The 16,678-nt window shown below is 38.3% G+C and overlaps 1 protein-coding gene across 9 annotated transcripts in view; it reads right to left on the bottom strand.

Annotated features, from left to right (window-relative positions):
• Positions 1–444: 444 nt before the first annotated feature.
• eps8a (EGFR pathway substrate 8a, signaling adaptor) overlaps positions 445–16,678 on the bottom strand; it is a 215,495-nt gene continuing 199,261 nt past the window's right edge. For 6 of the 9 annotated variants that reach the window (XM_068058976.1, XM_068058980.1, XM_068058979.1 and 3 more), the window contains 5 exons: positions 15,848–15,871; positions 13,917–14,133; positions 11,907–12,087; positions 7,992–8,124; positions 445–1,437 (listed from right to left, as the gene is read on the bottom strand). In XM_068058976.1, coding sequence (XP_067915077.1) covers positions 1,324–1,437; positions 7,992–8,124; positions 11,907–12,087; positions 13,917–14,133; positions 15,848–15,871 — 669 coding nt within the window. In that variant the 3' untranslated portion in view covers positions 445–1,323. The remainder of the gene's footprint in view (positions 1,438–7,991; positions 8,125–11,906; positions 12,088–13,916; positions 14,134–15,847; positions 15,872–16,678) is intronic. The other 3 variants (XM_068058974.1, XM_068058978.1, XM_068058975.1) reach the window with 2 other exon arrangements.

Genomic DNA, 16,678 nt, shown 5'->3' with positions numbered 1-16,678 from the left:
AGCTTTTTACCATTTACAAACTACCCTGTTCTCTAATTTTTAGGTCCAAAGCGAATGCCCTCACATTTGTCTACATTGAAATCCATTTGCCACAGTATTGCCCACTCACAATCTATTAATATCTCTGTACTTCTTTGCTTCCATAAAGGTCAAGATTGACACCAGCCAGGTGTAGATGCATATGAGAGTAGGAATGAGCCACACCTTCTATCTACAGGACAATAATAGGCATAACTTTCAATTGTACTTTATAAACTGTTGCAGGAAGTCTGTCACTTAAGCTTAAACAAAATCACAACTATTAATATGCAGTCAACTTCAAACTGTTGACCACAGTCTAAAGGGACTCCAAATTTATTACAACAGAGATAGGCATTAAAAATGTTGTCCAATCACCACTGTGGGAGAACAATGCGTCTAATTATACATGAACAGTAAGAAGTGTAGCAGCAAATACTATTTATTTCAGAATTATAGCTGAATTGTGTGGAAAAAGGCACCATGAAACTATACAAATACAATATCAAATCCTCCTAAATGGATTTAAGTTCTCAAATGTACAACATTCTTTTCAGTTCAGCAAGTTTTCATAAAATTACAGCAAGATAATATTTAAACAGTGAAATAAACTATTTGCAGGTGAAATCTTTTGGTGTCTGTACGAAACATAGATATGACATTACATGGGGAAAGTGGGAAGGTGGGTATAAGTGGTGCACTTCTTAATCAACAAGTCCCATGCCAAGGGCAATGGGATCGTAACTTTTTTTAATACAACTTTGTGGTCAAGTTTTAAGACCAGAATTGCGTATTTAATATGATAAAGAAATTACTTCATTAGATCAATTGCATCTTCGACAATTACATTTCTACATTAAATACCAGTCACAGAATATACCCCACCTATTTTAGTGCCTCATTACCAAAATAATCTTAGATCTTCTGAATTTAGATCTAAGACAATACTGACTCAATCCTATTCCCTTTCATCATTCCACTACAGAACGTGACAAACCTAGTTTACTGCATTAAGTCTCATTTCATTAAACGGAGCAGAATATTAAATTATATTCACCAAAGAGGATTACAATCAGCATGTGATTGCAAAAATATGCTTAATTTTAATGGAGTCACATTTTTTTTTTAAACATAATTCTGTACTACACCACAGTAGTAAAAACTCAGCAGAATAAGTTTGTCCTTTTCAGAGAGGGCTTCACCGGTCCATCAATTTTTGTCTTCTGCGCATAATTTCTAAAAACTCAGATGATCTCTCAGTGGCTTCCTAAAATCAAAAAACAGTTTCATGGTAATGACACTTCACTAATGGCTGTTTCCTTCATCGAAAGATTCTACTCCAGAGTCACAGCCAGCAGCACTGAGCTTTTCTTGCCTCCGTTTCATGATCTCTTCCAATTCTGAGGTCCCACGTTTATCCTGAAATTAAGCAATATACACATTTTAGAATTGTGAATGTGTTGTGGGAGTTGCCGGGGTGGGGGAAGGAGGCGTTGAGAGGAAAGAGAAAAGAGGGGCCAGGAGAACCTCAAGTTCAGTTCTCAAATGGACTGAATTTAGTACTTGTGTTTAAATGCCCTCTTATGCATGCATTAATTTCTTTCCACACCTATAAATATATTGAACATTCACATTTTCTTGCATTTTAAACCAGCCTTTTAATTTACAATTACCAAATCATATTAAAACACATTTCCTCAGCAGTTCCCAATTTAGCCCAGTGTAAACTGAACAACCTGGTTCTCCAGATAGATTTACTAGACTATTAAGTTTTTTTATACCAGTGCCAGCTCTATGGACACTGCACAATTAGCAGTTCCACCAAGTCTTTCTGCTGAATTACTGCACATCATAATATTTTGTACTTATGCGCATTAAACATTGTACATAGCAATGCAAGACTGGTATGCTTGTTAATTGGACAGCTGTTTCAAAGAGATGGCACAGGCACAATAGGCCAGCAATATTCTACAATTCTTATTTAAATTGATGCATGCTTGTACATATCCAAAGAGCTAACTTACAATAGCCATCCACCTGACCTTTTCAGTGGGAGCTTCCAATAAGCACGTTTGTGGAGTAGGTGATCAGAGTGCCATCTACTGGTTATAGATTTGATGACAAAATTTTATACATCACATTCTAAAGATTGAAATTATCTGTCATATAAAATCAAAAGATATCCACCAATACTACAAACTAAAGGTGACTAAACACTGAAGCCATTTAACAAGTGTGGGCATCCCAATGTCAAGATACTGTACATGTACAATTGTACATTCAATGGAAATTATGTCAAGTTTTTTCCATCTGTTCTAATCACTAAGGATAGCAATCATGCAAGGACTTTTCCCACAAATTCAATGGATTTGCGGGGAAAATATTGGCAAAAAGCACAGGGTTTCCTTTTATTCATTCAGAGGATATGGAAGTTGCTGTCAAGGCCAGCACTTATTGCCTATCCCTATACAATAGAGTGTCTTCCTAGGCCATGTCAGAGGATAGTTAATTGTCAACCACATTGCTGAGAGCCTGGAGTCACATATAGGCCAGACCGGGTGCAGAGAGCAGACTTCCTTCCCTAAAGAACATTAGTGAACCAGATGAGTTTTTAATGACAATCTGGTAGGTTCATGGTAATCATTATTGATACTAGCTTTTTATTCCAGATTTATTAAATTAACTGGGATTTGAACTCTCACCTTCAGATCATTAGTCCAGCCCTCAGCATTATTAGTCCAATAAAATAACCACAATGTTGCCATACCCCTACCCACCCCCATCCTTTGATTACTGCATTACTCTAAATGAAACATAAGTTTGATTGCAAGTTACAATTTCTACATCCAAAGAGGTGAGTGCTAATTCTCAGCACACAAGTGGATAAATCCCTAGGCCCAAATGAGATGTGTATCCCAGGCTACTATGTGAGGCAAGGGAGGAGATAGCAGGGGCTCTGACTCAAATCCTCTCTGACCACAGGAGAGGTGCCAGAGGACAGTGAATGTGGTACCATTATTCAAGAAGGGTAGCAGGCATAAACCAGGTAATTACAGGCCGGTGAGCCTAACTTCAGTGGTTGGGAAATTATTGGAAAAAATTCTGAGGAACAGGATTAATCTCCATTCAGCGAGGCAGGGATTAATCAAGGATAGTCAGCATGACTTTGTCAGGGGGAGATCATGTCTAACAAATTTGATTGAACTTTTCGAGGTGACGACTAGATGCGTAGATGAGGGTAAAGCATTTGTTGTAGTCTACATGGACTTCAGTAAGGCTTTTGATAAGGTCCCACGTGGGAGATTGGTTCAGAAGGTAAGAGCCCATAGCCTCCAGGGCAATTTGGCAAATTGGATTCAAAATTAGCTTAGTGGCAGGAGACAGAGGGTGATGGTCGAGGGTTGTTTTTGCGATTGGAAGCCTGTGACCAGTGGTGTACCGCAGGGATCGATGCTGGGACCCTTGCTGTTTGGAGTGTACATTAATGATTTAGACGTGAATATAGGGAATATGATCAGTACGTTCGCAGATGACACGAAAATTGGTGGTGTCGTAGTGAGGAGGAAAGCCTTAGATTACAGGATGATAAAGATGGGCTGGTAAAATGGGCAGAGCAGTGGCGAATGGAATTTAATCCTGAGAAGTGTCAGGTGATGCATTTTGGGAGGACTAACAAGGCAAGGGAATATACAATGGATGGTAGGACCCTAGGAAGTACAGAGGGTCAGAGCAACCTTGGTGTACTTGTCCATAGATCACTGAAGGCAGCAGCACAGGTAGATAAGGTGGTTAGGAAGGCATATGGGATACTTGCCTTTATCAGCTGAGGCACAGAATATAAAAGCAGCGAGGTAATGATGGAGCTGTACAAAACGCTAGTTAGGCCTCAGCTGGAGTACTGTGTACAGTTCTGGTTGCCAAACAATAGGATGTGACTGCATTGGAGAGGGCGCAAAGGAGATTCACCAGGATGTTGCCTGGGCTGGAGCATTTCAGCTGAGAGAGCCTGGATAGGCTAGGGTTGTTTTCCTTGGAGCAGAGAAGGCTGAGGGGGGACCTGACTGAGGTATACAAAATTATGAGGGGCATAGATAGGGTAGATATGAAGAAACATTTTCCCTTAGTGGAGGTGTCAATAACCAGGGGGCACAGATTTAAGGTAAGGGGCAGCAGGTTTAGAAGGGATTGGAGGAAGAAATTTTTCACCCAGAGGGTGGTTGGAATCTGGAATGCACTGCTTGAAGGGGTGGTAGAGGCAGAAACCCTCAACATTTAATAAGTATTTAGATGAGCACTTGAAATGCCATAGCATACAAGGCTATGGGCCAAGTGCTGGAAATGGGATTAGAATAGATAGGTGCTTGATGGCTGGCACAGACATGATGGGCCGAAGGGCCCGTTTCTGTGCTGTATAACTATGACGCTATACCTCCCCTCCATTCTTACAACTGGTACAGCAGCAAATGATCCACTGGCTCACAGTATCTCCCACTGCTACACTGACAAGTCACTAGGCACCAACTGAAGTTTAACTATCCTCCAGGAGCTTGGTCACATAACTATTCTTCCTGTAGCAGGTTTGATTTGTTTTTAGAAGAAGGTATGGTCAATCACAATGTCATACACTGTAATCTGTGACTTTATAAAATACTGCAGAAAGATTGAAGCTTAAAAAGAACTTTGTGGTCTGAGTTGCAACTAAATTCAAGACCTACAATGTAATTAAAGGCACAAACACAGCAGTGCAGAAACAGGAAAACAGGTGATGATGTGACAGCATCCTAAACCACTCAAAGTCAAAATACTTTTCAAGCATTTGGGAATAAAGACCTTAATGCAAGAGCCTGATCAGTAGGATTTTTAAAAAATTTAATTAGTGTTAGCATCTCTTGTAAAACTACAATACACCGTACACAAACCATGTAAGCTACACAGCTCCATTATAAATATATTACAATTCTCCATCATTAAACTGGGAATATTTTTTGCCCCAAGGTAGCAGTGCAGATGATGGCTACTGGTATTAATATTTCCACATCTGAAAATGAAGGGTATGAGAGTGTTCAGAAGTTAGTTGCGAAACTTACTGGTTTAAAAAATATATAAGCTTGTTTCCCTTCCCCTGCCACCAAAATAAGAATTAGGATTGTTTTTATAAAGTGTCGGGGAAGTAATATATTTGGGTGAGCATCTTATTTACTGTTCAATTTTATACAGAGGGCCTCCAGGAGGACCACTGAAGTACAGCAATATGTTGGTTCAGTTTTTGAGCGCGACTGATGAAACTGCCTACGATGGAAGGAAAAGTGCAATTGTTTTGTTCCCAAACAAGTAAAATTACCTTAGGTAAAAAAATACTGCCCTAATTACTTTCACTGAAAAGTTAAGCATTTAAGGAAGTTGTCTGGGGGGGGGAGCGGAGAAATGTGGAACACAAACACAAATACATTGCTGTGGCAGTCATTACCCTTTGAGTACTGATTCTTGTTTTTAAACGATAGATCTGGTCTGGAAAATGCTCAGAATTTACAACTTATTTGCCAGGTTTCCCTTGCCACTCATTAGAAGATAAATTTGGGAAACATATACCACCACAAATCATTTCCTTAGCAGTATTCTTAGAATTAACTTTTTAAAAAAGTATTTTTCCTTTATAACTGAAGTGCTCAAAGGGTTTTAAGGTTTCCTTTTTGTTGACCGATCAAGGCTGCATTTCAAAACAGTTAAATATAAAAACCATACAAGTAATGACACCTAGCAAAAAGCCCAGGAGATAACATTTAAAACCAGATTCAAACTTTAAATGTAGTCAATGTAACATCTTAAAATTAGGAATTATTCCTTCGCTTTAAACAAAATGTTCAACCAGACAATGACGATTAATTTTTAATATCAATCCAGCCTATTTAGACCTGAAAAAGGACTCCTGAAAACTGCCAATTTAAGCAAGAAAGTTAAGTATAATCTTACTGTTACTTAAACTTGAATAGTAAGAGATAGTCAGGACCCATGGAGTCAGCAGAGCACCTGCAATAGGAAGACAGCAAGAAACCACAAAACAAGCCAACAAAAATCCAGCCAAAGAAAATGAAGTAAGCTTTTAAGCAGTTCACCGCAGGCACAATTAAACAGAATAAATTCTCAATAAGTCTAAGGTGTAAAAACATTGAATTTCTGAATCCAAGTAACTTATGTAAATTAAAAACAATCATGGTCTCAACACTAAGTCCTGAGGCATCCCACTCAGTACTTCATCCTTTGTATCTTTTCTATAGCTACCCATTTGCTATTATAGTATTGACAGCTTTATTTTACTGTTACACTGAACCTCAACTGCTATGCTTTTTTCCAGATCTCTCTGCCCCTTGGATAAGCTTTCTCACGTATTTCTACAGTTTGTTGCATTCATCCCACTGGCCCTCCCTACTCCTTTCTCTCTGCTGGATTTCTACATACCATTTCTCCACTTTATCACACTTTTACTTTGAAAGTTCATTAAGATCACCTTTTGACATAGTCACAACAGGCCAAGATGATGTACGGTTAGATAAAAATTCATATAAACAGTAGATTTTTTTTGTTTTAAAAAGTCAAACAAAGTCATTTGACTGTAATTATTCACTTACTGAGTGGTTTAACATCAAAAAAGTGAACAAAAACAAAAGTGGTTTAACTTCAAAATGTCTGAAAAGGAATCTGGTGCATTAACCAGGCGTGGCACATACAGCATAAAAATTTAAAATAAGGATTGAATTATTGACTTTGCATCAAGAATTCGATGATGGGGAAGGGCTTAGTATACTGGAATTCAGTGCTTGCATTAGATGTTCATTTGGAGATTGTTGTAAGATCACAAACCTCACATTAACTGAGAAGTAAAACACTCTGATCTACTCTTCCTGCCATGTGATGTTCTCACTGTGCATTGCTCTATCACTAAAACATATTTTAAGGGGTGACAGATGATACAAAAATGTGCATCAAAATTTGTCAATACTGGTAAACAGCAACTTATTCTACTTTTCAACTGAACAGTAATAAGTAGATCCAATCATCACTGCTCTCTTCTTTCCTATCCCAAAAATCAAATTGGTGCAGCCCTTTCACACTTTTAAAAACCAGGTCATATACTGTAATTAATTTCATGCTACGGTTCTTTATTTAAAAAATCTGTTGCATTTTTCTCTATTTGGATTCATTTTCCTTGTCTCAATAACTCATAACTGCTTCTTTCTAAATGCTAAAAGTCAGTACTGAAGAGGAGAGACAATTGGATATCACCAACTCATTTCAATGGCATCGCACTGTGGTGGTGAAGGGGAAAAGGAGGAAATGGTAATCCCAGCTGGGAAGCACGACAAAAGATAAAAGGGGAGTGCAGTTGGAAGAGCAGAGCAAGATGAGTAAGATGTTTACTTGTGTTTTGCAAGATTAAATTCTGTTACTGTCCATTTTTCCTTGAAAGTTGCAAATAAGTGCCTTGATTAATAAACATTCTTCCGTGTGCATAGCCATTTTTTTTTAAAACCCAGACACAAAGGTTGGAGGGAAGGTAACTGACATTCAGCAGCATTGGGAACAGAATGTCTTGGAGATTAACAGGACTTGAATGGGGGTTGGTGCAAAGAGAAAAGAGACATAAGAAAGGTTCTGTGCTCTGGAAGGAAGTCTGTTGTATCACACAGACAAACTGGTACATTACATTGTAAAAATAACCATTTCTTCTTTAAATCTGCATTTAGTATCAAAGTGACATGTGAACATCTGAGATTCTGTAGTTTGTTACAAGATGAGCAGTCTTATGCAGAGCTGGATGTGATCAGCTGAAACCAGGAGGCTCTGAAGATCAACCAAATCAATAGTACAAAGATTTAAATCAAATAATCATTTTAAATGTATATGAACAGTCACAGTTATGATACATGAGCGTAGCCATGTTGAGAGTTTAACAAAGTATTAGAGAAAAGTATTACCTCCAAAGTAGCCTTCTGTACCGTAACTTGACTGTAAACCCGAACACCATCCTCAGGACAAACAGTCTTTAGCTCATCCTTGTTTAGAGAGAAGAGTTGCGCTCCTGAGAGTACTCCCAAACTGTTCACAGTACTGTAACATAAAACAAAAAAAAAGTTAAACAGGAATGATATGTTGTTTCCTAAACTGACACTTCAGTGCAATGCTGAGAAGTGTTGCATTGTCAGAGCTGTTGTCTTTTGGATGAGACCAAACCGAGGGCTTATCTTGTCTGTTCAGGTGAATACAAAAGACCCTATGACACTATTTTAAAAACAGTTGGGAGTCTTCCTGGTACTCATGGCAACACTCTGTCCTTCATCAAAAGCAGATTAACCAGTCAGTCACCTCATTTGCTCAACACGAATTGCTACATTTGCCTGCAAAACAAGAGACTGCATATCAAAAGCTGGTCGTGCTTTGAGACATACAAATGACATGATCGGGAACGACAGAGTAGCAAGTTCTTCTTTGAAAGAACAAGATGAAAAAGTAATTGTGGCAATCTTCATATTTAAAGATCATTTTGGTGATATCTAAAGATTGCATCAAATCAATACAAATTCTTGTGCTCACAGATTTACTGCGCAAAAGGGAACTAAATTAAATATTTTAAAAAGCTCAAAACCAATAATTGTAATAGATTCAACGTTACACTGTACTCTGTAGTACAGCTATTACTGAAAGCAAAAGTTTATACAATAAACTTCATCTAGAATAGGTCACGTGGAGAATGTTACAATGGGGAACATCTCAGGTATAGCAATCATAGCATCATAAGGTTTAGATGAGTTATGAAGAACAAAAAGAAATCTAGAATAAAAATGTTTAATTGGAGGAGGGTAAATTTCAGAGAATTGAAGAGGGTTCTAAGCCCAGGTCAAAGAAGAAAAGACTGCAAAACAGAATTGTAATGCAGCAGTGGGCAGTCTTGTTTGGTTGCAGTCGAGAAACATCCCCACAAGGGGAAAAGGGAAGGCAACCAAAGCCAGAACTCCGTGGATGCAAAGGAGTAGGATGAATATTGGCAGGTACCATAAAAGGGAAACCAAAGATCTTCCATAGGCACATTAACAGCAAAAAGCTCATCAGTGGAGCAGCGAGGCTGATCAAGGACCAAAATGGAGATCTATCGGTGGAAGCTGAATGCATGGCTGCAGTACTAAATGAGTATTTTGTATCCATGTTTACCAAGAGGACTTTGCCAAAACTATGGTGAGGAGATTGTTGAGATACTGGATGATATAAAAATAGAGAGGAAGCACTAGAAATGCTGGCAGTACTTAGAAGTGGATAAATTACTCGGTCCAGATGAAATGCACCCTAAGTTGCTGAAGGAAGTAAGGGTAGAAATTGTGGAGGTACTGGCCACAATCTTCCAATCCTCCTCTGATACAATGTGGTGCAAGAGTACTGGAGGATTGCAACAGAGCAGAAATACTGCATCGATATACTTCATGTGACAACATGTTGTCTTTTGGTCTGAAATGCAGTAAATATGTGGAGATCTAGTTAACTGACATCATCTAACCAATATTCTTGACCTCTGCATGTGCTATAGTTCTGAAACTGAGGCTTATAATTGGGAATTAGTAAAGTTTCTTCAATTACTAGGGACTCGTTTTAATTATATCATTTCCAGTTAAAATACTACACATTAAATTGATATTTTGTTTGTGAAGTGTACCCACAAACTGACTATGCAGCTGTTGTGTGTGTGTGACAACAATGTTTTGCCAGCTTCTATGGAACTAATGCAATAAAATCATACATCACAAAAGGCAGCCATTCAACCATCAAAACTGTGCCTGCCCTTTTGATGAGCAATCCAGTTAGTTCCACACCCCTCCTCTTTCACCATATCCCTGAATTTTTCCATCTTTCAAGATTTATCCAGTTCCCTTTTGAAGCCTATCTATTTCCGTCAACCTATTAAGCAGTACATTCCAAATTCTAAACACTTGTTGCGTAAATAAGCTATTTCTCACGTCACTTCTGGTTCTTTTGCCAATCACCTTAAATCTGTGCCTGCTCGTTATCAACCCTTCAGATCATTCCATCCAACCCTTCAAGATTTTAAACACCTCTATCAAATCTTTTCTAGTCTTCTCTGCTGCAAGAACCACCCATTTCACCACTCCATCCATGGAACTATAATCCATCATCCCAGAACCATTCTAGTAAATCTTCTTTATACCCTCTCCAAAGCCTTCACATTCTTCCTAAATTATGGTACCCAGAATTGGACACAATACTCCAGCTGGAATCTAACCAGTGTTTTCTAGGGGTTTAGCATAAACTTCCTTGCTTTTGTACTCTAAGCCACTACTTATAAATCCCAGGATTTTGTATGCTTTATTAACTGCTTTGTTAACATGTCCTGGCACCTTCAAAGATTTGTGCACAACACTCCCAGGTCTCTCTCTTCTTGCACCCCCTTTAAAATTGTACCATTTAGTTTGTATTGTCTCTCCTCATTCTTCCTACCAAAATGCATCACCTCATACTTTTCTGCCATTCATACCCATTCCAATAGCCTAGCTATGTCCTCTATTATTACTATCTTCCTCAACTTGGAACCTACACTTCCAAGTTTCAAGTCATCTTCAGATTTTGAAATTGTGCCCTGTATTCCTGAGTCCAAGTCATTAATGTACGTCAAAAACAGCACTGGTCCTAGTGCTGAACCCTCCAACCCGAAAAACAGCCACTTACCACAATTCTGTTTTCTATCCCTTAGATATTTATGCTGCTACTGCCCCTTTTGTTCCCTGGGATTTTACTAACAGGCCGAATATGTGGTACTTTATCAAATGCCTTTTGACAGTCCACATACACAACATCAGCAGCACTGCCCTCATCCATCCTCTTCAAGCAACTTAGTCAAACATGATTTACCTGTAACAAATCCATGCTGGCTCTGCTTTATTAACCTACACTTGTTCAAGTGGCTGTTAATCTTCTCCTGGATTATTTCTAAAAGCTTCCCCATCACAGATGTTAAACTGACTGGCCTGTAATTGCCAGGTTTATCCCTCTCCCCTTTTTTGAACAAGGCTGAAACACTTGTAATCCTCCAGCTCTCGAGCACCATCCCTGTATCTAAGGAGAACTGGAAGATTCTGACTTGCAGTGCCACAATTTCTACTTTTACTTCCCTCAGCAACCTAGGATTCATCCCATCTAAACCAGGTAATTAAGTATCCACTTTAATTACTCCCAGCCTTTCTAGTACTGCAGCTTTATCTATTTTCACCTCCACTATTCCGACAACCATCTCTTTTACCATAGCTTTGAAAAGTCTGTCAAAACTAGGATAGCCAGGCAGTGAAGGATTTAACACTGAAATCATGTCTTTATTCACTTATTGGCTTTTATTTGCAGAAATACACATTACATACTGTGCATCTCCAACAGCACAGCCCTCTTTCAGCCTATGAGGACACAGATGAGTCCCCAAATATTTACCTTCACCTGAATACAATTGACACCCAATTGATATTCAATTAACAAAGTCCTTTTCTGATGCAATGTCCTCCATTAGTATCTCAGCAATGTCTTCATCAATAAATCTCTATTTTGGTCCCGAATCAGCCCCACCACTCCTCTGACAACCCTTTTACTGTTAATACTCCGATAGAAGCCCTTTTGAGTCCCTCTTATGCCAGCCAATGCAATAAAGTGCACAGCTTGCTGGGATTCTTTACCAAGTACCATTACACAACCCATCCTATTTGTCTCAATAGACACATTTCTCCATTCATACACATAAATTAGGATGAACATGCAGCAGCATGTACTATACAAATGAACTAGTTCACTAATTTTGTTTCATTTTTGTACTTCATTCGCGTTTGATTCTGATGCGTACTTACACAGCATTAAAGCCCTTAGACAGTAACCATTCTGCTACTTCCTCAGGGGATGAATCATACGAAATTCCAACTGTAGAACTGTTGCTTCGCAACACTTGGAATTTCTTCTGTGCGCCACTACGTCCAATTGTAAGTCTATGTGCCAGTTCATCTTGTACTTCTTCCATATGAGATTTTCGCCCTATAGTTAAGGTTGTACAGAAAACACCTTAGATAGGATTCTGTCGCCTTCCAGATGCAATGCAGATGTTAATACTTTTGCATATGCTAACTTTAAAAAATTGCAAGACAATGAAATCTGGTTTACAATTGTAATGTAAAATAATTGCTCTCAAGCACATTTTATTTCTGCTGATCTGCCTTGCACAATGAAATTTCAATAAGCAATGGAGTACCAGTATTTGGACATTGAAGAGATTTTCAACACTGTTCTGAAGATCTGCATTACAAGTTTAACTCAGTTATGGCCCTATTCATCAGCAGAAAAAAAAAACACATCACTGCTCCTTTCAGTACCCAAAGACCCATTTCATGATGACACAGGATGCAAAAAACACTAGGAAAATGACAGTGATGCAAATACTACAAAGATGCAGGTGCAATCTTTGTATCTGTTGTCAGAAAGCAGTAGGGAGGAGCAGTCCTGTTGATCATAGCACTACAGCACAGAAACAAGCCTCCGATCAGTCTAATTCATCTAATCCTTCAGCATTTTGTTTTATTGCTTTCTCCCTCGTGTATATCTAGCGTCTCCTCAAATGCATCTATGCTATTCACCCAACTACTCCAGGTGGTAGCGAATTCCACATTCTAACTACTCTTGTGGTAAAGTTTCGCCTGCATTTCCTTAGTTTTGGACTCCCCACTAGTGGAAACATCATAACATTTACCCTACTAAGCCCCTTCATAATTTTAAACATCAGCAACAACTGGAAGCTGATATTTCCTAATTGCCATAACAAATCCACTGAATACAAACAACTGCTGTAAAGGGTTCAAAGATGCAGAGAATTTAGCATTATAAAATATTTGAAAATGCATGCTGAAGCCTCAACTCTAACCGCACGTAAAAGCTACAAGGTCCTTGATACCCAACTTCAAAGCACTAACGATCCGGAGACACAAGTTTGAATCCATCATGGCAGCTGGGGAATTTAAATTCAGTCAATAAATAATTATGGAATACAGATCTAGTATCAGTCATCGTGACCATGAATCTTCAGATTGTTGTAAAAACTCATCTAGTTCACTAATGCCCTTAAGGGAAGGAAATCTGTTGTCCTTACCTGGTCTGGCCTATATGTGACTCCAGACCCACAGCAATGTGGTTGACTCTTAACTTCCCTCTGAAATGGCCTAGCAAGCCATTAGTTAAGGGCAATTAGGGGTGGACAACAAATCCTGGCTTTGCCAGCAACAGCCACATCCCGTGAATGAATAATAAACATTATAGGGCTGATTAAACAATAATTGCATGGAACTTTGACTCTACATACTTAAAACACTGGCACTTTTAACCTTAAATTCTAAACATCAAAGTAATAACCATTTTGTCTTGATCATGCCATTCAAAGGTGTGAAATTTTCACTGCAAACACGAAGTCCTCTTAACAAATTTAATTAAACAGTAACATGGGAAGGCAATAGAACATTAAATTAACAAAATTATTGGTCTGTGATGATTTTAACTTTGTGTAGCTTGAGATTGATCTCAAAGTGATATTTGATGTTTTGATGAATGAAAATTTCTTTTAAATCCAATACTTAATCACATGGGTTGATCTAAAGTAAGCTCAAGGATCTATGACCAACTAATTCATGGAGCAGTACCTTAATGCACTAGCAGATAGTATCAGCTTTTCTGGTCAATGGTGTAATGTTTAACAAACATTTCATTTTTCTTAAACTTTGCATTTTCGGAACTTTTAAATGGTTGATTATATAATGAGAATTATTTTTTCAACTAAAGAGTGAAGATGGAACTGAACTTTACTCTGTTTCTCAACTTACGGTTGAGTAATGCGTGTCCGTCCCTCTGAATATCCTTTCGTGCACCAGTGCTTTCAATAGAACTGCTACTGTTCTGACGACTGACATTCCTAGAAGGTCCTTTAACTACACCACCTGCAAATGAGGATGTAGGGGAGGCTGAGATATGTGCTGGTGGGGGTGAAGGAGCAGGAGGTATTGGAACAGGAGATCTTGCAATGTAATCCACCTTCTGTTTCTGTAGATGAGAAAGGCGATTATAATTATTACTCGCCAAAACTGAAAATATTCAGCAAATACAACATTAAAATTTCTTGGATTATAGGACTACAAATAATCTATTAGACACAAATCATGAGGGACTGTGGTAGCTAGGATTTGAGACTCAAAAGTAAGATTTGGTACATCTAAATATGGTTCAAATAACAAAGGGCAGTGTTTGCATTTTAGTTAACTACATTAATTTGGAAAACAATGAAGCAATCAGGTCATTTTCCAGCACATGTTTTTCAATAATTATTTCCTCGTCACCTGTTATTGCAGGTACCATGGGCAATTTCCTAATCTGTATCAACAAGCTTGGATGCAATGTACCAATGGAGAATTTAAAAAAACATTCAACTCCCTCTAGCTGCAGCATTTGCTGTTGGCTGGAAACAAGAGCTGCAGTGTTCAAGGAGCATCCTCAGTTACAACTTGTATTTATATAGTGCCTTTAACATAGTAGAATCTCTCAAGGCAGGAGCATTATCAAAAAAAAAATAACACCTAGCCACACATGGAAATATTAGGACAGATGACCAAATGCTTGGTCAAAGAGGTAGGTTTTAACAGTCTTAAAAGAGCAGTAACATGAGAAAAAACAAACTGAAACTTGATGCACTTAGAAGTTTAACTGGACACCATTGTACTTGTCTTTATAGTACTGCCATGCTTTAGAGCGCTAAAAGCTATAATTGCAAAACAATGCAAATCAAGTTGGGAGGGGAATAAACAAATAATAGACAGCAGTCTTCTCCAAACATTATAATTTCCTAGTCTTTATTATAAGTGTAGACAGTTCAGAACTTGTTTAAATGAGTGCACTGAGGGCATTGTATATTTAGGTGCACAATTACACACATTTTAGTGACAGTACACATGCCAAAGATATTTTAATGAAGTCACTGCACACCCTGAATGAACGGAGCCTGCAAAAAAAAACCTACCACCACATGTGGCTACTTGCACAAAGAGAAATGTAGGTTGGGGGTGGGGTGGGGGGTAGGAGATGGAGGTGAGATAGCTTGAATGCCTCTGGATTCTGACGGTAGTTAGGATTGGGGACAATAGGAAGTAGCCCTGTATACTGCCAAAAATGTTCTTTGGGGGTTGGTGTTGCTCACGGTTGGTGGATGAGTTGCTGCACTGAAGGAGTAAGCTTGTGTTGAGCTCCCTCTTCATAAGATATCTTAGTCGCTCTTTTTTTCCTGGGGTGGGGGTTTATTTCCCACATGCCAACCTTCCAACATATTTCTGAAATACCAAGATGCTTAAATCCATATGGACTTTGGTCTGAGTATATCATGTTGGAACAGTAACCCAATGTCCTCAACATCACAAAAATCAAAATTTTAGAATCCACTTGATTATTGACTAAAACCAGAATCCAAATAATATGCTTTACAGGCCATTTTGAACATTTTGAAGTAAAACAGAACAATGAAAGGACAAAGCAGTTAATCAATAGGTGAGTTAGCCATGTGCCAAAAATATAAACTCATCAGTAGTCAGGATGAAAAGAAGTTAATCACTGGCAGGAAGGATTAGCATAAACACGTAACTATTATAATTCAAATAGAAATTATATTTGCTAACATTTTCCACAAATATTGAAACAGACTGGAGGTTTACCCTTCAGAACACAATCTCATTCTTGAATGTCATGAGCACAAGCAGAGCATACAAATTACCTCAGATAGTTCTCCAAGTAATTGCTGTCAGTCGATGTTTGAAGCCAATGAGAACCAAAACAAAACAAAGGCACGAAGTGAAGATAAATGCATAAACACAAGTAATGAGAAATCACTCTGGTTCACATGCCGGCAATGATAGAGGGGCAAACAGAAATGTTTCATGTTTGTTCATAAATCAACCATCTTCACAACATGCTCACTAAACATTCAGATGCAGAAATTTAGATAACACACCAAGCTGCAATGCCAGTTTGAAAGCAGGAAGCTAACGTACATGGACACTCATATGTGATGGGTGAAGAGACCTGTTGTGTCATGACTAAAAATGTATTCCCTTCTTACAAGACTACATCATAGTATCATTAAAATGTTCATCTTGAAACAAGCTCCATGCACGTCTGCTCAGCACTACACAGCTGCATTCAGTCATTGCAGGGTAATGGCAATTTATGTAATAGAAGTTCCAATAGCAGTAGCACCATGTGTTAATAATGTGTTAACTAATCTGAAAGTATTTGAACCAAACCTCCAGTTGAACTTTTTTTCATGGGTTCACTATTGGAAATAGGCAAGAGGTGGAAACAGGGCAACATTACTGTATTTCAGAGACGAAAATACATAATATGGTATTTATTAAACTTGACTTGCATGAACACAATCAGCCCTCAGGGAGCGCAGTCGAAAAAACATTACTTTTTTTTACATACTAATTAACTCACGTTCACCCACTTTAAGCCCCATTGCTAACCAAAAGCTATATTTTACAGATCCAGGCATCACACCAGTAACATCTGACTAGAGTACAGTAGTTACAGATTATGTCTGCTA

The sequence above is a fragment of the Heterodontus francisci genome, chromosome 27 (genome assembly GCF_036365525.1).
Source record: "Heterodontus francisci isolate sHetFra1 chromosome 27, sHetFra1.hap1, whole genome shotgun sequence".
NCBI lineage: Eukaryota > Metazoa > Chordata > Chondrichthyes > Heterodontiformes > Heterodontidae > Heterodontus > Heterodontus francisci.
The sequence above is the reverse complement of the archived record's forward strand: the minus strand, read 5'-3'. Positions and strand labels throughout refer to the sequence as shown.